This window comes from Chrysemys picta, chromosome 2 (genome assembly GCF_011386835.1).
Source record: "Chrysemys picta bellii isolate R12L10 chromosome 2, ASM1138683v2, whole genome shotgun sequence".
NCBI lineage: Eukaryota > Metazoa > Chordata > Testudines > Emydidae > Chrysemys > Chrysemys picta.
In genome coordinates, this window is record NC_088792.1 from 30,074,578 (window position 1) to 30,102,136 (window position 27,559).

General features: G+C 41.7%; 1 protein-coding gene across 32 annotated transcripts in view; it reads left to right on the forward strand.

The window, feature by feature from the left end:
• PARD3 (par-3 family cell polarity regulator) overlaps window positions 1–27,559 on the forward strand; it is a 664,552-nt gene that overhangs the window by 391,109 nt on the left and 245,884 nt on the right. For all 32 annotated transcript variants that reach the window (XM_065586777.1, XM_065586791.1, XM_065586785.1 and 29 more), the window contains 3 exons: window positions 5,425–5,550; window positions 7,105–7,487; window positions 22,639–22,778. In XM_065586777.1, the coding sequence (XP_065442849.1) occupies window positions 5,425–5,550; window positions 7,105–7,487; window positions 22,639–22,778 (649 nt within the window). The remainder of the gene's footprint in view (window positions 1–5,424; window positions 5,551–7,104; window positions 7,488–22,638; window positions 22,779–27,559) is intronic.

Here is a 27,559-nt window from a genome sequence, read left to right on the forward strand (position 1 = left end):
AAGGTTTTTATTAGATTTGAGAGCTTATGTGGATAGGTTTCAGAAACAATGAATCATGCAGAAAATAAGATGTGTCCTATATTAGCAGTAGGTTAATACAACTTCACTAGAAAGGATAACAATAGAAATCATTCTACCAAAAAAAAGTAATGTCATATTAATAGGTAACTAATCTCAAAATAAAAAGAAATCTATAAATACCTCAAGTTTTCTAGGTTAGCTATGAGAGTTTGGATAGGTTGTAGTGTCACCATTACACTAAAGTGAAGTATTATATTTGCCATTATATATTGTGGGGCTTTACTTTTTAATTAGAATAAAAATAGAGGATCTTCTGCGTAGGCAAAGCACATCTTGTTTGCCTTTTGATTGTATATAGTTATATGTATGCTCGCATCCTGATTTATATATGGACCTTGAGCCCAGGCAAATGTGCAAGTTGAGCCCATGCAAAATTGTTGCTGGGGTTTGAGTGGAAAAAAGATTATTAATAAACTTTTGGGGAATCTGAGTTTCTTATTTTATAAGAAAAGGAAAATGTGTTTTTTCCTTTGGGGGTGAAGGAATGTGAATTGCTGGGATATGTTCCTTCCTCATCCCCGATCACTATGCGGGGTGTAGGGTATAGTGTACTCTGGACCCACTCTTGATGGCTCCTTATAAATAAAAAATAAAATAAATTTTATAAATAAATTAATGGATATCCTATCTCCTAGAACTGGAAGGGACCTTGAAAGGTTGTCGAGTCCAGCCCCCTGCCTTCACTAGCAGGACCAAGTACTGATTTTGCCCCAGCTCCCTAAGTGGCCCCCTCAAGGATTGAACTCACAACCTTGGGTTTAGTAGCCCAATGCTCAAACCACTGAGCTATCCCTCCCCCACAAAAATATAGAACTGGAAGGGACCCTGAAAGGTCATCGAGTCCAGCCCCCTGATTTCACTAGCAGGACCAAGTACTGATTTTTGCCTTATATTCCTAAGTGGCTCCCTCAAGGATTGAACTCACAACCCTTGGTTTAGCAGGCCAATGCTCAAACCACTGAGCTATCCGTCCCACCCTTTTTGAAGCTGTGTGTGGGGACGTCCCTTGAGGGCTGCATAGTCTTCTCAACCATTAGTTATGGGGAGGATAGTGAATTCCTTGTATAAAGTAAGGGGAGGCACTGTGTATGGTCAGTATTTCCCTATTGTCATCCACCAATCTGTGCTGTGTGAACAGGGAGAGGGATTGATTTTGGCTTCAACAGGTGTGGCTGGGCCATGCAACTGTGTTACAATCTGAATTGCAGATGCATCAGGGCTCAGAATTTAGGGTGGGATTTTCAGGAGTATTGGCCCAACCAAAACGCAACGATAAAGTGTATGGACATCCATTGTAGGGGCTCGCATAAGGCCCTAAGCACCACTTACATCCCACTTCAGCCCTATATTGGGACTTCATGGTGCATCTCTTCACAGGGTGAATTTCATCAAAAATGTTTTTGTTTTTTTTTACCCTATTCAAACAAGTTGAACATAGTGGAATGGTTTCTTTTTTGATAGACTTCAGTAAAAACAACCCAAGGGGATAACAACAAAAATGATGCCCTTTCCCAGAACCCCACTTTTGGGCTGACAGACAGAATGGTGGAAAGTTTCATCTCCCTGAGATAATTTCAGAAAGCTTAATGAGTGAAAATGGATTGGTTGTTTTATAGCCTTAACTATAGTTTAGGCTGCATGGCAACTGTAATTATGGTGCAAAATGATGTAATTAAATGCATGCAAACAGTTTTAGCATTATTTTATATTTTACTTAGAGGAATAAAAGTATTTTGTGTAATCAACAGTTATGAATGTTATTTTTAGTGCTTTTCCCCAACTAAGAAAACATCCTAGTAAAATTTTATTTTGTAATTACACGCTATAATTTTTAAATCCCAGTGATGTGATCAAGACATTTTGCAATGAAACCAAAGAAAAATAGATGTAATCAGAGCTATTATTAAAGAGATTTCTGTTTTACTCATTGTGACAGACATGGAATTGCTGTGCAGTCATTACAAATACTGAGCTCTAATAATTTTATGAACATTGTGTGTGACCTAGGAGGTGAGATAAAGTTACTGTATAACTATGGTAGTATATTAGAATTACCTATATAACTGTACTGATCTAATTTGATAGGGGCTGTAGGAAGACCAATGAGGAAAGCAACATAGTAGAACTAGATACAGATACCCCAGAACACAGTTGAAAGACAATGGGGCAATCTTTTAGCTTCAGGGATCTGGTCTCTCTTACCCAGCAATTTGCAAGCTTTGTTTTACCAAAGCTATAAGCATGGAGATGAAAAGAACACTAAGGTGTTCCTCAATTGTTGGAAGCTGTCTAGGGTGACCAGATCAGAGAGGCGAAATATCGGGACGCGCGGGGGGGGGGGGGGGGGAAGGGGGCGGAGCCAAAAAATAAAAAAGCCGGTAGGGAGAAAAAAAAAAAAAAAAAAAAAAGCACGAACAAGCGGAAAGCGCCTAGGCTGGTGCCGGTAAACAGCGGCCCCCGGGTCCCGGGATGCAACAACCCCTGCCCGGAGCCCGATGCCGCGGAGATGGGCACGGACAGGGGGAGCACCCCCGCCAAGTCCCTGCGCGGAGACCGTCCTGGGCTGGCCGCGGGCGCGCCAGCGTGTGGCAGCCCCTTCCCTGGCAGGCTTCAGCTCCCCGCGGGCCCGGGAGTGCAGCCCGACCGGCCCTTCCAGCTGCTACTCCGCCTCTCCCTCGCCGCGTGTCAGGCAGAGGCATCTGCCTGGCACCCAGCGCCAACTACACCCCTCCGGGGCCGGAGCGCACGTGGCGGAGGTGAAGCCCCGAGGAACCAGAGTCCCCACGCGGACAGCTGCTGCCCCCCCACCCATGGGCGCGTAGGGAGCCGGTTCCCCAGGCTGGACCCGGGGCTGCCCCCCTGCAGGTACCCCCCACCCTCCTGCCTGCGATTGGGCCAGGGCCAGGCCGGACTCATCCCGCTGTCCCCGGGCCTCCTCCCTCCAGCGCTTGCCTGGGAGGGAGGAGGAATGCGGCGTGCTTCGGTAGGGGGCGGGGATTTGGGGAGGGATCCAATGGGGCAGTTGAGGGGGTGGGGCCAGGCCGAGGATTTGGGGAGCTATCCAATGGGGGAAGGAGGGGGCGGAGTTGGGGCGAGGGAGGGGGCGCGAGCCAGAGCGGAGGGCAAAAATTGCTTGTTTGTCCAGTGTCCCGACCAAACATTGGTCGGGACGCGGGACAAACGAGCAAATATCGGGACAGTCCCGACAAAATCGGGACGTCTGGTCACCCTAAAGCTGTCTAGGGAGATAGGTAGACTGGGAGAGGGAGAGAGAGAAAGAGCAAGACAGACAGACAGTCTGTGGAGGGAGTCTAAAGAAAAGTGGGCCTTCCCAGACCAGACAGTGGTAAGCCTAAGGGAAAAGCTAAACACATGTACAGTCTGTTTTATTGTTTTTAAGATATGTTTTCACTGAAATGATTTTGTTCTAAGTAAATAGTTGCTTTAAGGAGTATTGACCACTGTCATTGCTCTTGGGAAGAGAACTGCAGGGTTTAAGCCAAAGTCAGACCTGCTGAGATAACCAGGGTTAGTTCTAGGGAACTGCAGCCAGGTTCCTAGCTTGAGAGTGGAGAACCATATGATTCCACCTGAAGCCATGTGATGACTAGAGGTGCAGTTCTCCTGGGAACTTTGACACCGATGCACCTAAATTATGTTAGGAATTTGGGGGATATTCTATATGGCTTCTTGGCAGAATAGCATGAATTGAATTTTAATCACTGGTTTGATAGTTTGCTGTTTTTGTCACCTGTTTTGTACTGATAAATACATATTATCCCTATTATCTGTGTGCCCGTGTTGTTCCTCCGCCCCCCCCCCCCCCCAGTAGCATCTTAACACCTCCAGAGTATTTAAAAATAGAAATACAAATAATACTCTTTTTCTCTCTTTCTGTTCAGCTTTTAGGAGACATAGTATGATTAGTTTATAAGGAGAGATGGTTTTGTTTGTGTGGAGGGGGTGTATGTGAAGAACTTATACAGGGAAAGCTAAGTTAAAGACATTGCTTTTGCATTTGTGCCTGATTCAGCAAGATATTCTATTGTGTACATAACTTTAAGCATGAGAGAAGTCCCATTAAATATCAATGTGCCTCCTCATTTGCTTCTAGGTATGCTTGAACAGTGCATATATCAGTGGTTCTCAACCAAATTTACCATCGTGGGCCGTATATGCAGCTCTCTCTGTTATGTGGGCCACATTCATACAATATATATATTACCTGTATGGCCCTGAGGATGTCACATGGGCCGCAGCTGTGTGCTGATTGGGCTGCAAGTGGCCTGCGGGATGCGGGTTGAGAACCACTGGCATATATGGTTCTGTCCCTTTGTCATGCTGAAGTTAAGGTGGTGATTTTTTTTTAAAGTAAATGTAATGTGTGTGAAATATGCTAGGTTGTCAGTCCTGAACACTGACTCAGTCTGCTTACTCATTGCCCTGTCAAAATGTCACAACCCTGGCCTGAAGGGGCACCTTTAATAATGAGAGGATAGTTTCAGACTGGATGTTCGTTCACCTCTGCCTCTTTGAGAATGCCAGTAAGGGTGGCTTAACCCCTTTTGCAATATAGACTAGACAGAGGTAACCAGCTCATTGCACAGAGGCCCTCAGATGGTAATTATTTTTCATCTCTAGTGACTTAGATACTTCAGGGTAAAGTGTCTACTTAAAAATCCCCCTTACAAGTAACAATTATGGATTCCTGTAACTCAAAGAAATCAGAGAATGTTGTTTTATTTTCAGTTTTTTTCAATTGGTTTACTCAGGATGTAAACCCCAAGTTGGGGTTCCTAAATCTTCTACTTATCCCTTCATTCTAGGCTTGTCTTTTATCTGGTATATCATCAGTTTTCACCCATGCAGTACTAGTAGTAGTAATGGCTGAGGATTTCTCTATTAACTGGAAGTGTTGAAGTGTGAATTAAACTTGCTGTGCCCTTCTTCGGTTGTCTTACTGAGAAGATGCAGGCTATCACCTTCGTGTTGCTGCCTGGAGCCAAATATGCAAGAGTCACAAATCCAGGCTTCTTGCATCAACCTACACTGAGACGTACTGGCTGCCCTGCTTGAATTTTAAATGTAGACAGTGTTGTATATTCTTATTTCAAAAATGTAATGCCCTGTTTCTTAGGTAAGGGTGGATCCTAATTCAGGTAATGTTTATAAGTGATTTGGAACTTTGATATCCTGCTCCAGAACAGCTGTTTCTTTAGTTAAGTAGTACTGCTTTAAGCAGAGGGTAGGCTTAATGATTATCATGAAAGCATATTAAATCAGGGGACATTATGTACTGAGGAAATATTAGATGTGTAATCGTTTGTAATCTTAATGTTCCAGAACCCTGGGGTTATTAGTAAAACGACTGGAGAAAGGTGGAAAAGCTGAACAAGAAAACCTTTTTCATGAGAATGATTGTATTGTCAGGATTAACGATGGAGACCTTCGCAATAGGAGATTTGAACAGTAAGTGCATTTACTGTACAATTATTGCTTTTTTTAACCGTTAATCACTGCATATTGCAGTAATTTGAAGAAATAAAGCATTTAAAAACAAATTGTCTAACCTCTTTTTTATAGAGGAAAAAAATAGTCTACAGTTTTAGAGCATATTTCTTTTAATTAGTCAAGCTACAAAACTACAGAATAATTACTGCCATCAGAATATATGTGACTTTTCAGTTTTCTGATAAATTATGCCTTGTTTCTTAAACATTATGGGCCCATTTTTTTCTTCAGCAGATGGTAAACTGAGCCTGGTTTTATCTTGAAAAATCAATCATGGTTCTTGTTCTTATACATTTACAGTATTGCAAGCTGCGTATATGAGGGCAGCATGGAGTCCTGTATGTTTAACATTTTAAAACACTTGTGATTTTGTGTGTGTGAAAACTAGACACTGTAAACAAAGTAGCTGAAGGTTCCCTGTAGAAATTTGTGAAGTTATAAATATTTGCTTTGTAGGAGACTGGGATTTGATGGAAGATTTTTTTTTTTTATGCAAACAGGTCTGAAAATGTAGAAAAGAAAGTAAATATTCATAACGGAGGGGGGAGGGCAGAATATATATATTTCTGAGGAATATATCAGATTTTTTTAGAAGTAAATTTCCCTTCAGTATGTAATTGTCAACTAAACGAATGATGTCTTAAACTGACAGTTGTGCATTCATTGTTATTTGTAATGCATTCGTTTCTATTAGTCCTAACCAGGATTGGGACACCATTGTGCAGAAGTATAGTTTTAAAAAAATCTGTGTCCTGTAGAGCTCGTGTTCTAAGGCAATGATCAAAAACCCATTGATGTCAATGAAAAGACAAGACTCTCATTGAACTCAGTGAGGCTACTAATGGGCAGGAAATTAAGTATGTGCTTAAGTTTTTGCAAGACTGGGACTTAAGAAAACAGACAAACACATAAAGTTGTGCATTAATGTATTTTTATTCCAATTAAATGTTGACTGTCTATTATCAGCTGAGCAATTTATTGTAGACATTTCAGAAAAAGAAGGTCTTGAAGGAGGGACTGGGCAGCACGCTGTGGACTACTTGAGGGTCGTATGAATAGGACACTGGGGGAAAAAAACACAGAAAAATGCTCCATTTTGTGTTGGAAGAAATTGCAATGAAAACCATATTTAGTTTCTATCACCATTGCAATTATTGTATTTACAGATACTGTTAATTATTTAATAAGCCTCAGAAAAAATGATAAATATACACAGCATAATTATGGTTAAAGTTGCTACTGCAATATGCAGCATGTACAGAACTTTTATATATATATTTAACATATATTTAGTTTTTAAGTATTTTTCAACCTTACTGTGTGGCCCTGTGGAAGTAAACCTTAGCAAAAAGCAGCCATGATATACTAATGAACAAATTCAGATTTTTTTCATTTGTTTCAGCAGTATGTCTGTCAGCTCATGTTGCTTAATTAACATCCGTAATTATGCTTGTAATGTTTTGTAGTCTGCCAGTCTTAATTTGTTAATGTTGTATTCCTTTTGAAACCTAGAGCACAGCATATGTTCCGTCAAGCCATGCGTACGCCCATCATTTGGTTCCATGTGGTTCCTGCAGCAAATAAAGAGCACTATGAACAGTTATCCCAAAGTGAGAAGAACACGTACTACTCCAACCGGTTTAGCCCGGATTCCCAATATATCGACAACAAGAGTATTAACAATGCTGGACTTCAAACATTACAAAGAATATCTAGAATGAGTAACCAGACAGATCAAACAGACTCTTACTCACAGCTACCTCATAGTGTGAATTCATCAGGGAAACCACCATCGGGCTTGGCTCCATCACCTCAAAAAGTTCTTACCTCCGCTACAAACAGTGGTTATAACACCAAAAAGATAGGGAAGAGACTTAATATACAACTGAGAAAAGGTAAGGCGCATGCTTCTGAAGTAATTTATATTGAGAATGGGTATATATAGTGTAATATGTGTGTATTTCTCTCTCTCTCTCTCCCTCTCCCCATGAAAGCCTAATGTAGTATAAACAATCTGTTGGCTTGAGTTTGGTATGGCCATATTACTCATGAGTGATGAAGCCATGTGAAAATTATGTAAGTTATCCCAAATAAAATGCCACAGCAACCCATCATGTGGTCTGTATATACAGCATATTTTACTGAAAGTTATTTTTGAAACATTTTAAAGAGTACTAAAACATTTTATTGGAACATCTTTTTGTACCTTCCAACCTGTAAAGGCCTTAGTTACTGTAAGTCCTATTGAAATGGGCTCAGTGGGAGAGGAAAAATGTAACTGGTAAATATTTTTAAATACCTCCAAAATTATTATATTCTGTATCTAAAAACTTCATGAATTAAGTCTAATATCTCAGCTCTGCCTTCACTAGAAATAAGTTTGCACATCCAGTTGAAAATCTGGGAATTTCCTCTTTCTAATTATATAAAGCTGTTGTTTCTTACTCTGCAGGGTTGTGAGATATTCAGTCTAGATCACTGACTGATATAACTGCTGATATTTCTCATGCTGAGCCTTAGGATACTGTAATTGAGTTTGACGGTAATCACGTTTTACGGGAGAGAAACAATACTGTATTTGTGTGCGCGTGTGCACATGCTTGTATTGTAATGTGTCTGGTATATGTATATCTCTATATATGTATGCACATATAGAGCGACAGGGTGGATGAGGCAATATGTTTTATTAGACCAACTTCTGTAGGTGAGAGAGACAAGCTTTCGAGCTTTAAGCCACACACATACCATCTTGTCTCTCACATAACCTGGAATTGACACGGCTACAGCAACACTGCATTTTTAGCGCTATATTTATTTATTTAGCCTGTGCATAGTCATCTAGCCAAGCAATGGGATCTTCAGTGGCATGATGCAGTTCTTCTAGGCCTCCGCTGAACCTAGTCAGCAGGCATTCGTCAACAATGGGCATCATTGTCTGTGTTGTGCCGCAGCTGCACAAAGGGCTGTCACAAAGGCCCCAGCGATACTGGTTGGTTGCACAGAGACCTTGCCCCGTCTGGAACCTGTTCAACAGGGACTATTGGCGACAGGGTAGGTCAAAACCAGGAGGGCAGATTGTGGGGTCGGTAACGAGGGACTGGTTGGGGATTATAACAGATATCCATACCTCTCGCCAGAGTATTTCTGCCATAACATCCTGTCATGGCGGATGAGACCATAATGGGCGACGTGATAGCAAACATGCAGCTGGTGGTTAAAAAGGTCATTGTGCAGTGGCAGGCTTGAGTTGGCGCATACTTTCTCCAGTAACTTGCCAGTGGCAACCTCTCATCTGATATGAGGAGGGGGCAGTATTGCTCAGAACTGGAAGCCATGGGAGTGGACTCGGACGCAGGGTGCCAGACATGATATGCATGACGGCATGTAACTGCGTATCCACCAGTTTGGTGTGTGATGATCGACTCCAAACTGGTGTGCAGTACTCCACCACCAAATATGAGGTGGCAAGAGCTGACATCCACAAATTTGGAACACGAGCACCCCATGACGAATCTGCCAGTTTGCTAAGAAGATTATTGCACGTCTTAACTTTAGCTGCTGTCTTTTTCAGGTGGGCATGGTAACTCTGTGTGCGGTCTAAGGTCACACCTAGGTAGACCGGCTCTACTTCATGCTTCACCTTCTGACCATTCAGATAAATATTCAGTTCTCAGGTTGTGCTGGTGTGATGAATATGGGACAAACTGGAGACTGTTTTTAGGGTGCTTGACTGGAGGCGCCAAGTCTTACAAGTCAGCTAACTTTGTCATGTCCTGGTTTAAGGTGGCATCAGCTTGTAAAACATCCAGGACTGGGTACCGCAACAGATGTCATCTGCGTAAATTAACTTTCATGACTCCATTGTTGGCAGGTCATTGATATAAAGATTGAACAGGGTTGGAGAAAGTAGAGAGCCCTGGGGTAACCCATTGCTCTGTTGTCTCCAAGCACTCATCTTCTCCCCCATATGGACTCTGAACTGCCTATCACAGAGGAACAGTTCAATGATGCCTGTGACCCAAGGTAGCAGGACCCGTGATAACTTCATGAGCAGGCCAGTGTGCCATACCGTATCGTATGCTGCTGTTAGGTCAATAAAAACAACGCCTATTTTCAAGTTTCTGTGGAAGCCATTTTCAACAAATGTGGTCAGCGCGAGTACTTGGTCGCATGTGCTATGGCCTAGGCGAAAGCCGGCTTGGTCAGGGCTCAAAATTCTCTCCCCATCGGGTAATATGTGCTGTAGGACCAAGCACTCCAGTGCCTTGAAGCACTCCAACGATAATGATATGGGAAGATAGCTTGATGCTTGACGTGGGTCCTTTCCAGGCTTGAGAAGGCCAATGATTTTTGCGGTGCGCCATATCTTTGGTAGCCTACCTTCACTGATGACCCTTGTGAAGCCAAAGCCGAGCACAGGGGTCAAGGTTTTTCAGGAATTCTGGAGATATGTTGTCATAGCCTGCAGCTGTTCCACACTTGATGCTACCCAGTGTCTGTTCCGGCTCTGTTCCAGTGAATGGTTCTGGGCAGCTTCTGATCTGGTGTACACATTTAAACATACGCCTCACTTGTCTTCCCACCTGTTTCTCCAAAGGTGCTCTGGCCACTTTAAGTAGGTGTCCAGCTACCTGGTTGGGTGTCACTGTGGGTCAGCTGAGTGCAGGTGGCTGCTGCGCTGCTCCAAGGCGTTGGAGCAGACTCCAACACTTGTGGCTGGAGCGGGTCGTCTCCTCCCATCTGGCTCGGCGAGTGGTGTCCAATGATTCGATCAGATGGTCAGCATCATCTGGGTCACCAGATGCCTCATACTGCTCAAGCAAGGCAACGCTCTCCGTGTTGAGACAGGATATGTAGACCAGGCGGCAGCTCCGTGGGATGGCTCCATAGGCTGCTTTGTAGATAGCACCACAGAAGCGATGGTAGGTCTCATTTACCGAGGTATGCCAGGCTGGTATTATCACCACACTCTTCTCCAGCGCTTCCCTGTATTTTTCCCAGTCAGCCTTTCAGAAGTTTCACTGCTTCTTTTTGGAACTCTTGACAACTGGGAACTGTAGCCAGTATGGATCAGCGACGGTCTGTGTTGGCTGCGTGGAAAGTTATCCAAGACTTGCCATGTTGCTGACTGAGGATGGCCGTGAACTGAACTGACCCAGCACAAGTCACGATCCCATCTAAAAGAATGGGAACGTGCTTCGCTGCTTAGCATCATGGATACGGGCGAGGTCATTTCGAGATGCCCAGTCTGCAAGTTTAGAGCTATATAAATTATATAGCTTGTGTACTGCAGTCACCATTAAAAGTCAGTATTTGCAAATAGTTACCACCCAGTCATTTTTGAAATACTAGTTATTTCATTATACTTAAAATAGGAACTAACATGTCTCAGATGCCATTGTGTTGTAACTGTTGGCAAATGATGAGTTTTTAAATGACAATGCATGCCAAAGTTTTTTGAGGTTAAAGCAAGTGAGTTCAATGCAGGGTGCATTGCATTCAATGTGACAGAATATGCCATATATACCCATTCTGTTAAACTTTGCCTTTATGTGAAAGGTTATTTGTTTCACGTTAGATTTTTGTTAATTAATAAAAATGATTTTCTTAAAAGGAGCTGATGACAGAGTATGTTGAATGGTAGAGATTTACTGTGGCTTCATAATTACCAGGATAGCAATTTTCTTTCTAAAATTCTCTTTTCTGTGAACTTCTTATGAACTACCAGATTGCTTGTTTCTGGTTACTGAATTTTAAGCTCTACAAACTTGGGTGACATAAGGCTGAATTGACAGTTTGCTTCTGTTGTTGATGCTCCTTCAGAAATACTTAAGGCCATCAGCTTAAGACAACTTGGTTGGAAAAATGTTGTTGTTGGCTGAGTAAGGAATCACTGTACTTACAAAAATGCCCCCAGTCAGTACACTGATTTTTCATTCTTTAATGGAATGGATAAATAGGAAGCCTCTGAAAATATCATTGGGACATGATATGCAAACATCTAATTTTCTCAGCCGGGGTGAAAATATGTATGTTTCACATCGCTTGTAGAACATCAACAATAATTATGATAACATAAATGTTGGCTGGAGGAAATAATTATTTTGTCACAAAGCAATCTTGGTGCCCAAGATGTTGAAAAAAAGAAAACAGGAATATCAGTTTTTAATTTGCTAGAGCAGAGATTCTCAAACTGTGGGATGTAGCTCACTTCCTGGTGCCCTGCAGAGAGCTGATTGATCACATGATGCTAACTTTTCCCCTAGCGTTCCAGCTATACGTACTACATTAGAGACAGCAAGAAATACTGTAATCATTTTCTTAATATAATTTAGACATGTAAGCAGTTGCTGTAAATGCTGAGATCATGAATGGGAGGGGAGACGTGGACCACGAGATGGGAAAAGCTGGCGATCCACAAGGCAATCTGTCTAGGAACATGGTCCATGCTATAAAAATGTTTGACACCCCCTGTACTAGTGAATCCTGTTTTAATGAATTTTCAGATAAAAGAAAAAATACGAGTACCCATACTTAATCAATTTAACTTACTTTGACAAAAAATGCCTCTAAGTTCAGACTTTAAAACCACAACTTAAAACATATATCAGAAGTGTTCAGTTTTATTTCTAATAGATTGCTTTTATAAGAAGAATTGCTATGTAAAGATAGCACAAGTCAAATTATAGACAGACACACACAATAATTTAGCATACTTTATTATACGCATGCTAACCTAGGATAGAATGCATGCATACAGAAATGCTTCCTTGTTATTCTTTCGTCAATCTCCACTGTAGAAAGATGCATCTTCCCATCTTGATTTTCATTTGATTAGTCTGAGAACGTAAATGTGGAGCAACAAATGAAGCAAAGTGCTTAAGTATACCCCCAAGTAGTTTATTATAAATGAGTGAAATAGGGACATTGATTGTCTTTGATTATTTCTAATGAAAGACATTGTAGTAAGAGGTTTTATAGAAATATAACAAATACATGTTCTTTGCTGCTAACAGACAGCAGTTATTTCACCAAATAACATAGTTTGATTAAAAATTCCTTGTGGGTACATTAAAGCATACACTTATTTAAGGCTTCAACTTGAAATTCACTTCTGATTTAATCAATGTATTCTAGATAATGTTGTATGAGTGAATTGACTCCTCAACATAAAGAGAGAGACCTTTATTAAAGCTGTGTTTTTACATATTGTGTGAGCTATGTCAAGTAAAATGACATACTAGGACAGCCCTGTAGTACTTGCCTCCATAATTATGATTTCTTAATATTTATTGCCATTTTGGCATTTTCAAATAACCTGATCTTTCATAGGCATTAACTGCTTAATAAAGTCAGAAGAGAAGGTCAGTAATATGTTTCAGTCAATGCAGAATGTTTGTTGGCTTTTCTAAATGAAAATGGAGATCTATTTATCTTTCCTTAAAGGTCAGGCCCTGAACTTTTAGCATACAGATGTAGGGGTTATTGCTGATATTCTAATACTATTGAGGCTTGAATTGAAGTCACTCTTCATAGTTCATACAAGTTAAGACAGCATGGGGAGTGACAACTGACTTGTATTTTTTATTTATGTTTTACTGTGTATCATAATTTACAATACACCTAAACAAGAAATGAAATAGAGAAAATTCCTCCCAGCTGACATGTAGAGAGAATAAGGCCACTTATACAACACTCACAATCAGGCCAAACTTTGATCTCAGTTACACTAACAGAGACCCAAATAAACTCTTTTAGACAAAACTACTCTGGATTTAAGCCAGTGTAACTGAGAAAAATCTGGACCAACTGTTATAAATAATGTACTACAAACAAAAAAGATTATTTCAGGAGTCTCATTCTTCATATATGTTCATTAGCTTATAACATTTAGCTCAATAGTCCCTAAAGTATTCAAAGAACTGTTTTCAGTCAAGCATCACATCTCTCAGAGTTCAGACACACTAGTCTGGAAACAACTTGGAATATTTCAAGACTACTGTGGACTAGAATGGCTTCTCATCACCTGAAGGAAAATACCATTGCTCGTTCAATATATTAACATTTAGTGCATAATTTATTTAGGCTTGAAATAGCTTTTTGTCTAGATTTAGTAAATACAATACTAATAATACTTAATAAAATGTTAAGCAGAAACCTATATGTAAAGTGGACATGGAGACAAGAACAACTCTTTAGTTCTAGTTTCCCAAGCGGTCTATAAATCAAGCATGAAAAGAGAATCTTTCAGAAATCCAAAAGAGTCAGCCAAAGGTCAGAGATTCTGCGATTTTATTTTGACATTATAGCAAAAATTGAAATCCAACGTAAGTGACTCAACCCATCTATTTTATCTGATAATTTGGTAATTGGCCTAAGTAATTTGGTTTTTAGATTTTGTAATCTGAATTGCAAGCGTTTACATTTTTTCTGGTTTGGAGCCATATACTGAAGTCCATTCTTGAGCCCTGAGCTTACACATAGCAATTTGCGGATGGACTTCTGCACCTCTTTAGCTATCCATTGAAGATGTGGAGCTACAGAAAGGCATAGTGGCCCATGTGCAGAGCTGCTTGAAGGGTCAGGGCCTAGTTTTTAATCAGTCCTTACTCATGCAAAATTCCACTGCACCCTAGATAAGGACAAAGTAAAGATTTCAGGCTGAGACCCTGAATTAGTTACAACATGGAGTTTGTACCCGCTATGCAAAGACTGCTAAATATTTTTCATGATAATTTCCTGTTTTCACACATATTTTTCTGAGATAGTCACCTTTTGGGATGAAGTTGTCCATGCGTGGGGTAAAATTTTCAAAAGTGACTTAGGATACCAAATCCTATTGAGATGTAAAAGCCAAAGGTCTCTGTCACTTTTGAAAATGGGACTTAGGTTTCTAAACCACTTAGGTGAGTTTCAAAGTTTTATCTCAAATCTGAGGTGAAAGTGAAAGGAAATCAATCACTTTAGCCATTTCTGAGTTTCTGGATAGAGGTGCTACAAACACCATTTTCCTGTGGTGGGGAAAAAAAAAACCCTCTAACCATTAGTTTTAGCAGGTATGCAGTGAAAATGGCTGGACTTTAATACTGGAATTATCATAATGCTTATTTAGGAGTGTGCTCTTTGGTTAGAGGGGAAAATGATGTTCTAGATTCTCAGACCCACATAGCTAATCAGGCATGCAATTAATTTTTGCAGCTACCTTGTTTGCACATGCAACTGCTGTAATTTCATAGATTTCTAACTGATCATTTGCACATGCCATTATTCTCATTGTGCATGTGTAGTCCTGAAAATATGGACTCCAAAAAATACTTCTCAGAGAACATCTAAAATGGTTTTAATCATCTTAATGTAGCCCCCTTTTGTGGCATCACAACATGTATTCTCTCTGCCTGGTTCTGCACGTGTGGTGTATACTCTCACAAAGCGCACTTGGCCATGTAGAGTGCATAGTTGATGAAATAATTAACCTGTCTATCCAGAAAATGGTTCCAAAGAGGAGAGATAACATGGACCTGAAAGAGCCCATTTCTCTACCTTGCCTGCTATAATTGTTGCCGTACAATGTGTGGCACTTTTGCATGGATTTTTTTTTAAATATCCCCACGTTTTATGTATTTTAAGAACTTGCAACACTGCCATTAAATGAAAATGCTTCTGTTTAAAATTCACCTTTGAGCTACCTTCATCTCTGTGCTGCCGATGGATTTTACCCAGCTATTTGCCTCGTTGACCCATGAGCCTTAATATTTAGGGAGTGGCAGATTATGTTCTGGGTCCATCAAATCAGATCTAATAAACCGGACTGTTCCACTACTGGGTCCTTCAAGTCAGATCTAATAAACGTGTACAGCCCACTACCCCTATTCTCCTCTATGTATGGCATGGGCTGTCCGTATTTGGGTAATGATGAAACTGCTCCTGGTATTTCATATATAAAACACTAATATATATTGAAACATCACCATCGAGTTATCAGTAGATTACCTGGTTTTGGAAAGGGGAAAAGTGAGGCTTCTATTTTTAAAAAAAATTTCTGAGAATTGTTCCATAGTGAAGAGCCTGACGAACTAACCTGCATTTTCTTAACCCGTGGGAAAAACAGCCCTATTCTAGCTCTACCTGCAGTCCTACAATAGAACAAGATACTGCTGTAACCATTATTGGCAGTGATACAGTTAATGTGGACTTTCAAAATGTTCGTAATTAGACTTCAGGATGAATAATCTATTGAGATTAGAATGGATGTTCAAATGTGTGAAACAATTATTCCTTTGTCTACAGACTCTAGAAGGAAGCACTCCGTTGGGTTTTATTTGGAGAGTTTGCACAATCTGAAGGGCTATATACACAAGTATATACACCTCTACCCCGATATAACGCTGTCCTTGGGAGCCAAAAAATCTTACCGCATTATAGGTGAAACCGCGTTACATTGAACTTGCTTTGATCCACCAAAGTGCGCAGCTCCCCTCTCCCCTCCCCCCGAACGCTGCTTTACCACGTTATATCCAAATACGTGTTATATCGGGTCGCGTTATATCGGGGTAGAGGTGCATTTTTAATGAAAGCTTTAATCTGCAGATACCGATATGGAGACCAGAGAAAGTGCCAATTCATCATGCCATTGAGTTTCAGCTCAACCCAACCCCTATCCTTAACAAATGGCTAACTTGTATTTAAATACCAAAAAAGAGTCCAAGGAGTTTAGCAATCAATAGTACCCTCTTTAGCTTCCAACAGGCAAAACTGGAATCAAATAAATCAGATATAAAGCTGAAAAGAACGTTCATTGCAACAAATATATCATTTTTTATTGTTCTGAAGCACTTACGGCCAAAAGGAAGATGGGAGCTTGGATGGGCTCCAGTTAAACCCATGAACATACAGTGGAAGATAATAGTTAATGGATTAAAAGTTTGCAAAGTTCCTGCCTAGCAGTAACACATAGGTGGTGGGGTTTTTTAAGTCAAGAAAAGGACCTTCAGGCCCTTGCGGGAAAGCTGCTTCCTGACCTGACTAGCTTCCATTTGCATACTGCATTTGGCCATTAACTGACTATTATTTTTAGCCCTTGTGTGGCACCATCAGAGCAGACTCTGGATTTTGGTTCTGTGTTCCCAAAGGGATCAATGCTGTCCGTGAACTCACCTGGCAGTTTGAGCGTGAGGAGTACTCCACCTGCTCCCGTAACTGGCTGGCTCTTAGGCATGCAATAAAATGTCTAAACTGCAGAGATTGACACTGGTGGGGAGAATGCTGTGCTTGTCTTGGTCTGAAGTGTGGGGGAGAGCATGAGGCATTGTAGCTTGGTGGCTGTATAAGCTTGCTCCGATGCAGAGGAAGCTGGGTTTGCCAACCACCAATTGGCCTTTTTACCGGCTCCACATACTGTGGGCTCATTATGGATCACGTACGATACAGTGGTAAAAGTAGATGCTTCTTGCCCTCTTACGGATTATGCAGGAGGGCTCAAATGCACTCATTTAAATCCTAGCTCCTTCTGTTTCCTCTGAGACTTCTGGACTGTGACTGTAAGTGCAGCAGGAAGTGGGGAAGGGCAGATGCTTATTGAGAAGGACAAGGCCTCCTTAATATCTTTTGTCCAGGCAATACTTTTCTGCACAATGGCACACCAGTACCTGACATAGGCCATCAACTAGTGGTGGGTGAGGAGACCACACTTTTTTCATGCCAGAGAACCTTAAAGAGACTGGCACATAAGACTAAGGATACTGCTTACCACCAAGGAGCTGTTCCTAGGGAGGCAACAGAAACTTTGTGGCACCCAAGCAGGTTCCTGCCATTCCTGTACCAACTTCCCAGGTCACAGTAAGGCTGATCTGTATTCAGGAAGGGATTTTCATTACAGTATATACTCAAGTATACAGTATAATGTAACGATGGATTGTTTTTCCCCTTTTAATTTTACCAGCTCCCCACCTCCCAAAAAACAACCCCCAAAACAACCAAAACTCTGAAGCTGCAGTTCCCTGTTTCAGTTAAGAATGCTGCTCTGAGCAATTATCCTTGACTAGAGTACTTGCCCAATTAATTGCCCTTTTTGAGTTTACCATTGAGCTTGTTGCTTGTCATCCCCTCCTAGATAACCTGACTCTAGAACGCTTATTCAGCATTGCACATGAGATAGAAAGGAATCTCCAACTTGTCAAGAAAGCTGCTGATGTTATCAAGAGAAGCTTGAGAATTTGAATTATACAAATCAGTAGGGTAATTTCTAAATGCCTCATTAATTTCAGTATCATTAAGTGTAATTTGATCATATTTGGAGACAGCAGCTGTAGAAGGAGACATGGATTCTGCCCTCATTCAGTAACTTAGCCATTTCCTGGCTTTGTCTTTGGAATCCTATAAAAGATTCACTTGAAGCTTACAAAGTTTAGCGCAAATGGAAGATAATCAGGTAATGATTCTAAGGTTCAGTCCATGCTGTCCTTGGTGCAACCCCTTAAAAATTAAGTTGAGGGTGACTGGATGTGAGAATCAAATAGTCTTGTGCTGTTGATTATAAGGGGCTGTCAAGTCACTAAAGCCTTTTTTGCATGGGGGGTGTGTGTGTGAAATCTCATCTTCTCCTTCAGCTTCCTTGCCACTCTCACTCTGTGTTCTGACTATGTTTGTCCAGTTTCTTTTCTCCTTTAAAATTTCGAAAGTATCTTTTTGTTGGACCTTTCAGGGGTACCACTGGAGCCTTCCATATGTTTGTACAGTTCCTTCATTAATAATAATAATAATATGATCAGTTTTACTCCCTAAGAACTAAATAGGTTCAGTATCTTTCAGCAGCAGGGGAGTATTGATTCTCCCGGGTCACCTAAGTAATGCACATTTCTACTGCCAAGTTGGCTGAGACATATGTAGCATGGATAACTGAATCAATTATATGGGCACAGAGAAAATAATAGGCATAAAATCCATCCAGCCACATGTCCTGTTGCCCCAAGTTGAACGTATTATAGTAATGTCCAAAGTTCATCAAACCCTCAAACTACATATGGAACACACAGGTTCTGATTAAACCACATTTAAATACCCAATACACAACGATGGTGAAAAATACAAAAAATCTGACTAGACTGGACCGAGCAAATGTTCACCAAAATGTTATCAGTTGCAAATATAAATAACTTAGCAAAAGCAAGAACAGCCTGGCAAAATGTCACCACATTTCTTGCTGTCCCTTCAAAATGTATTGTTGGAAACAATATTACTTTGTGCACTAGCATGTTGGTAAAAATGTCATCTTCACACGAAAATATATCCCAAATTTGTGAGGTTTTTTTCTTTTTCTTTTTCTTTTTTTAAACTGGGTTTCTTAGGTCATTAAGAAAGTCCAATATAAATTAATATAAAATTACGACTATCGAGGAAGTTGTATTTAAAAACCCAAGTTTTAGGTTGCACACTTATAAATGCAAAAGTAAAGCATCTTGAAGAAGAGGTCCAGCCATTTTTACACTCAACAGAGAGTACAGAGATTTCATAGTAGACAAGTACAACTGGAATGTTATGGTATCTGTAGAAATGGGCATCTGGTAGGATGCATCTGAGAGACAATTTACTTTTATCACAAGATAAACAGAACCAAAAATCTAAAATGAAATTTAACCAGAATTTGTAGATGTGTAATAGCATTAAAAATACAATTGTTTTAAAAAAAAAAAAAAAAAGAGCAAGACACCCAATAATCATCTTGACTATAGGGGGAACATAAAGCCTTTATAAAGCAGCCTAGGAAAATTTGTCCTGAAAATGTATCTGCCTAGGTATAAAAACCTGCAAATCAACTCTTTATAGTGTTGAGTAGACTTAAGATTTTACTTAGTGTTTAAAAAAAACAAACATTAACCTTTTGCAAGTGAACATGTAGAATTTTGTAAGGCTTTAACAATAGTTACGCTAAGCACACTTGTAATATGAAATCGTGAGGTTCGATTTGTTTTCCCCACTAAGGTTTAAAATCAAACACAAGGGTGTGTGAACTGTGAATCTGCAATCACATAATAATGAGGCAAAGGGAATTAAGATTAACCATAAAGAGACATTGTCTTGGGCATGAACTCATAGCCTTAAGATTATTTAGAAACTTTAATATCTTGAAAACAATATAAATACATAGCCCAAAAAAACTGTATTTAAAGCAGAACAACCAACAACCCAGATACTTTAAAATAAGAAAAGGATAAATACTGCAAAAAAAAAAAAAGAAAAATTATTGAGAAATCAATCCATAACCATAGACTTCTGCATGTCATCTTCACGCTCTTGGAAGGAAGTGAAGAATTATATGAAAATTTTGCAAGATCATTAAAATATTAGGATCTCCTAAACAAAACATGGTGGCTGCGGGATTTATATCTTTTCCCATCTTTCCAAGTAATAACATTGATAAATTCTGTAGTGTCCTGAAAGTGGATGAATGTTTTCATACTGTTCACATAAATATATCCAGTCCTATAGAGCTGAAGAAGACCAATTTATTTCATGTTAGGTTAGCACATAACAACTGCTCTGCCCCAAACTTGCTGAACAATATCAATCACATACCCTTACTTATGGATGATGGACATCAAAGTATTTTTCTTCATTTTGTGCAGGAAACTTAAGCTTTAAAGAATTGTAATTTTTTTCATCTCCTGTCTTAAACTCTTTCTACAAAGAGTATCTTGATTTAATATTCCAAAATCTTTCCCCAAATTATTGGAGTGCCTGGTCAACATGGGATTTTTTGGGGTGGTGACTTGGAAAAGACACTGTTCTTTCTGGCTGGCAGAGGGTTGGGGGTTTTTTTAGATGGCTTTTTAATAGCATGTTTTCAGTGGTGGCTGTCATAAAGTAAGATTTCAATTTCAGTTTATAAGAGTTTTATTCTTTTAAACCCTTTAGGCCATGATATTTACTTAAGAAAATGCTTTATGGCTCAGATTTACAAAATTGTGACTGGTAATTGTATGTGCTTTAATTAGTGGGCACCTCATTTGAAATACTTTAGAAGGACCTGATTTTCTGCAAGTGCTGTGCATCCACTTCCTGAAGATCTGGCTCTGTGGGCACCTCTAGACTGAAATAAAAGACCTACAGCTGGCCCTGGTCAGCTGACTCAGGCACCCAGGTCTGATCCCTCTCACCTCATGGGGTCCCAGAGTACAGGCTTCAGCCAGAGTCTGAAAATCTACACGTAGTTTTACAGCTCCATGAGTTTAAGTAAGCTGACCCGGGCCAGCCAGGGGTGTTTAATTACTGAGTAGACGTATTCAGTAGGGTGTCTCAAGGAGTCTCTATGAGTCTCAAAAGCACTCACTGCTCCTGAAAACTTAGCTATTCTATGTTCACCTTTTCTGCTGAAGATGATGCTTGTGAATGTTATGTAAGAAAATAAATGAAATCCCCTTTTTTTATTCTAAATTAATTCATACATATTTTTATTTTACAATTTATAAAATGTGTTAATATTAAATCTCTGAACATACACATTTGTGTATGTCTCTGGGTTCATGTACAAACAAGGAACTCAACATATGCATCAATGTCAACTAAACTGGATTCCAACCTCTTTGGTATATGTAAATATGATCTTACTCATTCAAAAAAATAGAGTAAAGAGATGCACATGACACTGTATCCTAAAAGTCTACAAACTCAGGTTTTGCATTAAGCAAATTCCAGGTTGCATACACTTCACAGAGAATACTACATTCATCTTCCTCAAAGTTCAGCTCTAGGAACTGTTAACAGGAGCCCCCAGCTGATCTCAGTTACTGGGGTAGAGGTTGTCTCTAAGATGACTGGGAACCAAACTATAGTGGACATTATAAATGTAAGGTGAAGATGTCATCTTTCTCCAACAGCTATGTGCTCTATAAGTGGTTATGTACATTCTGTACTAGATGAAAAATTCCAAATGGTCCTCAATGATAACCTCAACATTCCACCATGGCGTTATCTAAAGGGGAGGTCACAAACCCACCGATAACTGTGGGACAGTTGAAACCAAAAAGGAAAAAGAAAAATTTTTCATAGCCTAGTGGAAAAAAGCCTTTGTAGCCATCATGGCTACTTTTGAATCCAGGAGTTGATCGGGTGCAAAAGCAACCCTGGCCTGTACACCACATTGACCAATTGTGGGTATACTTCCTTAGTAACAGGGACAACTTCACCTAGAGTACGTTCTTGTTATTTCCTCATATCTCCCAGGATCACTTCCAACTTCTCTAAATTGAGCTGTAGCCAGGCAGAGAAACTGTAATAATCTGTGTCTAGCAAAAGAGACATAAACTTGAGTGCAATCTCAATAGCACTGAAGGCTAGACAGTCTCACTGTCTTTCTTAGAGGCATTATTTATGTAATATAATGTTGAACACAATGTAAGGTAGCTTGGAACCCTGTGGTAGCCCACATCAGCGAGTATTCAGGGTGGATGAGCAATTGATAATACATTCTGAGGCCTCTCCAAGTGGAAAGAATGGAACCACTGAACTGTGTTTCCATCCATCACTGCCAGAGTCTTTAGATGAGTTGACAAAACCTCATGGTCAACAATATCAAACAGCTGACATTGCTAAAAGAGTCATCATAGAAGGAGAGTAGATTATTGACCAAGGAAATCAGTGAACTCTTTGTACTAAATCAAGGACAAAATCTAGACTGACAAGGGAGAGGAAGTTAAGGGATGCCAGATCTGCTTTGCCCTACTTCCATCTCATTCATCTTAATCAAAAGTGGAAGTTTGTAGATATGGCAATGAGCAGGAAATTCCCAGTACAGAGGTTTCATGAGAAAGGGTCCAACAGTCATTTGTGTTGTAAGACTCGGGGCCCTAAGATTCAAAATTGTTATTTCCAGGTATTATGTTTTCACGTTTTTCGGCGAAACATTGTTAGGCAGTATTTTTATAAGGCTTCTGTATGTAATTGTCACAAACAGAAAATATTGGCAACAGATGAATTAGAATCAATATGCAGTATAATTAAATGAATATGCACTTCTTAGACAAATGATAATGCTTTATATTGTTTATGCAGGTACAGAAGGCTTGGGATTTAGCATCACTTCAAGAGATGTACCAATTGGTGGCTCAGCTCCAATTTATGTGAAAAACATCCTTCCAAGAGGTGCAGCTATTCAAGATGGGAGACTAAAGGCTGGAGACCGACTTATTGAGGTGATGAAATATTGTATACTATTCCTCTAGTCTGGTTCAAAAGGCGCTTTCTGTATTTTGGCATGAGTCACTGGATTAGTTCATTTCCAATATGATTTAAAATATATTATCCCAGGAAATGACTATCCTGATCTTTGCCTTCTTGGTGTAACAAATTAAGGGCTGTATATTTGCAACAAGGCACATATTTAAAAGGAGGGTCTCCAGCCAGGTTAAGAGTAATGCTGTTACAAAACAAATTTCTTTAAATAGAATCATAGAATCTTAGGACTGGATGGGACTTGAGAGGTCATCTAGTCTAGTCTCCTGCACTCATGGCAGGACTAAGTATTATCTAGACCATCCTTGACAGGTGTTTGTCTAACCTGATCTTAAAAATCTTCAGTGATGGAGATTCCACAACCTCCCTAAGCAATTCATTCCAGTGCTTAACCATCCTGAGAGTTAAGAAGTTTTTCCTAATGTCCAAACTAACCCGCCCTTGCTGCAATTTAAGCCCATTGCTTCTTGTCCTATCCACAGAGGTTAAGGAGAACAATTTTTCTCCTTCTTGTAACAGCCTGTTATGTATTTACACCAGTTCTATCACTTTCCATAATTAAAAATGACTTGACTTTTAAAACCTAGTGCACTTTTCACCTTTCATGCTGTACCAGCAAAATGCCACAGTTTTGGATTGCAAATATCATAGGGGGTTGTTTATATGTTCAAGGGAAGAAACCCTACTTCCATTAGAATTTTTCTTAAATCATGGAATGGAAGTACAGTAGTTAATTAATAAAGCGCAAATTGTCATTGTGCAATCTGCCCTGAGTAAACTGCAGACCAGGGAGGAATTGAGACTCAGAGTTCCAATTCTCTAAGGGTATGTCTACACTACGGGATTAATCCAAATTTATATAATTCGGATTTGAAAAACAGGTTGTATAAAGTCGAAATGTATGCGGCCACACTAAGCACATTAATTCGGTGGTGTGCGTCCAAGTACCGGGGCTAGCGTCGATTTCTGCACCATTGCACTGTGGGTAGCTATCCCATAGCTATCCCATAGTTCCCGCAGTCTCCCGCGCCCATTGGGATTGTGGGTTAAGATCCCAGTGCCTGATGGGACAAAAAACATCGTCGCAGGTGGTTCTGGGTACAGCCTCACCTCCTCCCTCCCTCCTCCCTGCATGAAAGCAACGGACGGCAGACAACCATTTTCGCGCCTTTTTTCCTGGGTGGGTGAACACTGCAGACTCCATACCACGGCAAGCATGGAGCCCGCTGAGCTCAAGACAGCAGTCATGAACATTGTAAACACCTCGTGCGTTCTCGTGGAGTTTATGCTCAGCCAGGACCAGAAAAACGAGGCGAGGAGGCAGCGGCGGCGGCAGCGCAGCGACAAGCATGATGAGGACATGGACATGGACACGGATACAGAATTCTGTGAAACCACGGGCCCCGGTGCTTTGGAGATCATGTTGTTAATGGGGCAGATTCTATCCATGGAACGCCGATTCTGGGCAAGGGAAACAAGCACAGACTGGTGGGACCGCATAGTGTTGCAGGTCTGGGACGATTCCCAGTGGCTGCGGAACTTTCGCATGCGTAAGGGCACTTTCATGGAACTTTGTGACTTGCTGTCCCCTGCCCTGAAACGCCAGAATACCAAGATGAGAGCAGCCCTCACAGTTGAGAAGCGCGTGGCGATAGCCCTGTGGAAGCTTGCAACGCCAGACAGCTACCGGTCAGTCGGGAATCAATTTGGAGTGGGCAAATCTACTGTGGGGGCTGCTGTGATGCAAGTAGCCAAAGCAATCACTCAGGTGCTGCTACGAAAGTTAGTGACTCTGGGAAATGTGCAGGCTATAGTGGATGGTTTTGCTGCAATGGGATTCCCTAACTGTGGTGGGGCGATAGACGGAACCCATATCCCTATCTTGGCACCGGAGCACCAAGCCACCGAGTACATAAACCGCAAGGGGTACTTTTCAATGGTGCTGCAAGCACTTGTGGATCACAAGGGACGTTTCACCAACATCAACGCGGGCTGGGCGGGAAGGGTTCATGACGCTCGCGTCTTCAGGAACACCCCTTTAAACAGAGTACTGCAGCAAGGGACTTACTTTCCGGACCAGAAAATAACCGTTGGGGATGTTGAGATGCCAGTAGTTATTCTTGGGGACCCAGCCTACCCCTTAATGCCATGGCTCATGAAGCCGTACACAGGCAGCCTGGACAGGAGTCAGGAGCTGTTTAACTACAGGCTAAGCAAGTGCAGAATTGCATTTGGCCGTTTAAAAGGTCGCTGGCGATCATTATTGACTCGCTCTGACCTCAGCCAAAGAAATCTCCCCATTGTTATTTCTGCTTGCTGTGTGCTCCACAATCTCTGTGAAAGTAAGGGGGAGACCTTTATGGCGGGGTGGGAGGCTGAGGCAAATCGCCTAGCTGCTGATTACGCGCAGCCAGACACCAGGGCGATTAGAAGAGCACACCAGGAAGCGCTGTGCATCAGAGAAGCTTTAAAAACCAGTTTCATGACTGGCCAGGCTACAGTGTGAAATATCTGTTTGTTTCTCCTTCATGAAAACCCGCCCCCTTTATTGACTGATTTTCTGTAAGGAACCCACCCTCCCCCTTCCCCCAGCTTTCTTTCAAACCAAATAAAGTCACTATCATTTAAAAATCATTTATTCTTTATTAATAGATTAGAAAAAGAGGGAGGGAACCCGGGTGGTATTTGGGAGGAGGATTGCTGGGAAGGAAAAAGCCACAAAGAAAAGGTTAAAAAAATGACAGCCTTTTGCTTGGGCTGTCTACTGGGGTGGAATGGTAAGGTGTACGGAGCCTCCCCCCCCCGCGTTCTTACACGTCTGGGTGAGGAGGATACGGAACATGGGGAGGGGGGAGGGTGGAACAGGGGCTGAAGCGGCAGTCTGTTTTCCAGCAGCCGTTCCTGAAGCTCCACCAGACGCCGGAGCATGTCTGTTTGCTCACGCAGCAGCCCCAGCGTTGCATCCTGCCTCCTCTGGTCTTCCTGCCGCCACCTCTCATCTTGAGCGTCCCTCCTGTCCTCACGTTGGTCCCTCATGTCCTCACGTTGGTCCCTCCTGTCCTCACGTTCACTGGCTTCTTTCCTATACTTTGAAACTGTTTCCTTCCACTCATTCAGATGAGCTCTGTCACTGCGGCTGGATTCCATAATTTGCAGCTGCTGTAGGGAGGGGAAAAAAGAGAGACTTGTTTAAAAAGCTACATTTTGCAGAACAATGCTTATACTTTTTCACGGTGACCAACACTATTCACATTACATAGCACATGTGATTTCTGTGCAAGGTCGCATTTTGCCTCTTAATGCTGAGTGCCTGTGGCTTTGCTGCTAGAGATCACAGGTCTGGGCAACAGAATTCGGCTTGCATGCGGCCATGGTAAGCCATTGTTTTACAGCTTCTGCGCCCTCCTTTCCCACATACCAAGCATAGTCTGTAGAGTGCTGCGGTTTTTCTGTTAACATTCAGCAGCAGCAGAAAACAAACTAACCACCCCCCCCTCTCGCCATGAATTCTCTGGGATGATCGCTGTACTCCTCCCCCCCACCGCGTGGCTGGTATCAGGGAAGATCCCTGCAGGCACCAAAGTAACCACCACCCCCCCACCGCCGCCCCCCTCCCGCCATGAATTCTCTGGGATGATCACGGTACCCCTCCCCCCACCGCGTGGCTGGTAACAGGGAAGATCCCTGCTAGCCAAACGCGAAAAACTCAGGGCCAATTTCCCATCTGCGCTTGGCTAACTGCAGGGAAGGATTTATTTTCCGCCACAGGCAAACAGCCCAGTAGGAATGGCCACCGCTGTCCCCTTAATTAAGTTCCCGTATTTCAACCAGGTTACCAGGAGTGATATCACTCTTCTGAGGATTACACAGCAAGATAAAGAACGGATGTTGCTTGAATGCCAGCAAACACCGGGACCATACGTTGCCAGGCTTTGTCAGGCAATGATACCAGATTACTTGCTGCAAGCATGGCGTGGTCAAGTGTCCTACCATGGAGGAGGGAATAAGGATGCACTGCCCAGAAACCTTGTGGCAAGGCTTTTGGAGTACCTCCAGGAGAGCTTCATGGAGATGTCCCTGGAGGATTTCCGCTCCATCCCCAGACACGTTAACAGACTTTTCCAGTAGCTGAACTGACCGTGAATGCATCCCAAGTCCTCAGGGCAAAGTAATCATTAAAAACTGTTTGCTTTTAAAACAAGTTTTATATTTTAAAAGGTAAACTCACCTGAGGTCCCTTCCATGGGGTCAGAGTCTTGGGTACTGGCTTGGGAGGCTTGGGAGGGTACTTCAGTCAGGGTGAGAAAAAGATCCTGGCTGTTGGGGAGAACGGAGTGCTGTGTGCTCTCTGCAAGCTCATCCTCATCCTCCTCCTCCTCCTCTCCCCCATCGGCAGAATCCTCAGGCGTCGCTGATGAGACTATCCCCGACCCAGAATCCACGATCACAGGTGGGGTAGTGGTGGCAGCCCCCCCTAGAATTGCATGCAGCTCGGCGTAGAAGCGGCATGTCCGCGGCTCTGACCCGGAGCGACCGTTTGCCTCCTTTGTTATTTGATAGGCTTGTCTGAGCTCCTTGACTTTCACGCGGCACTGCTCAGAGTCCCTATTGTGGCCTCTCTCCATCATGCCCTTGGAAATTTTTTCAAAAGTTTTTGCATTTCGTCTTTTAGAACGAAGTTCTGCAAGCACTGAATCCTCTCCCCATACAGCGATCAGATCCAGTACCTCCCTCACGGTCC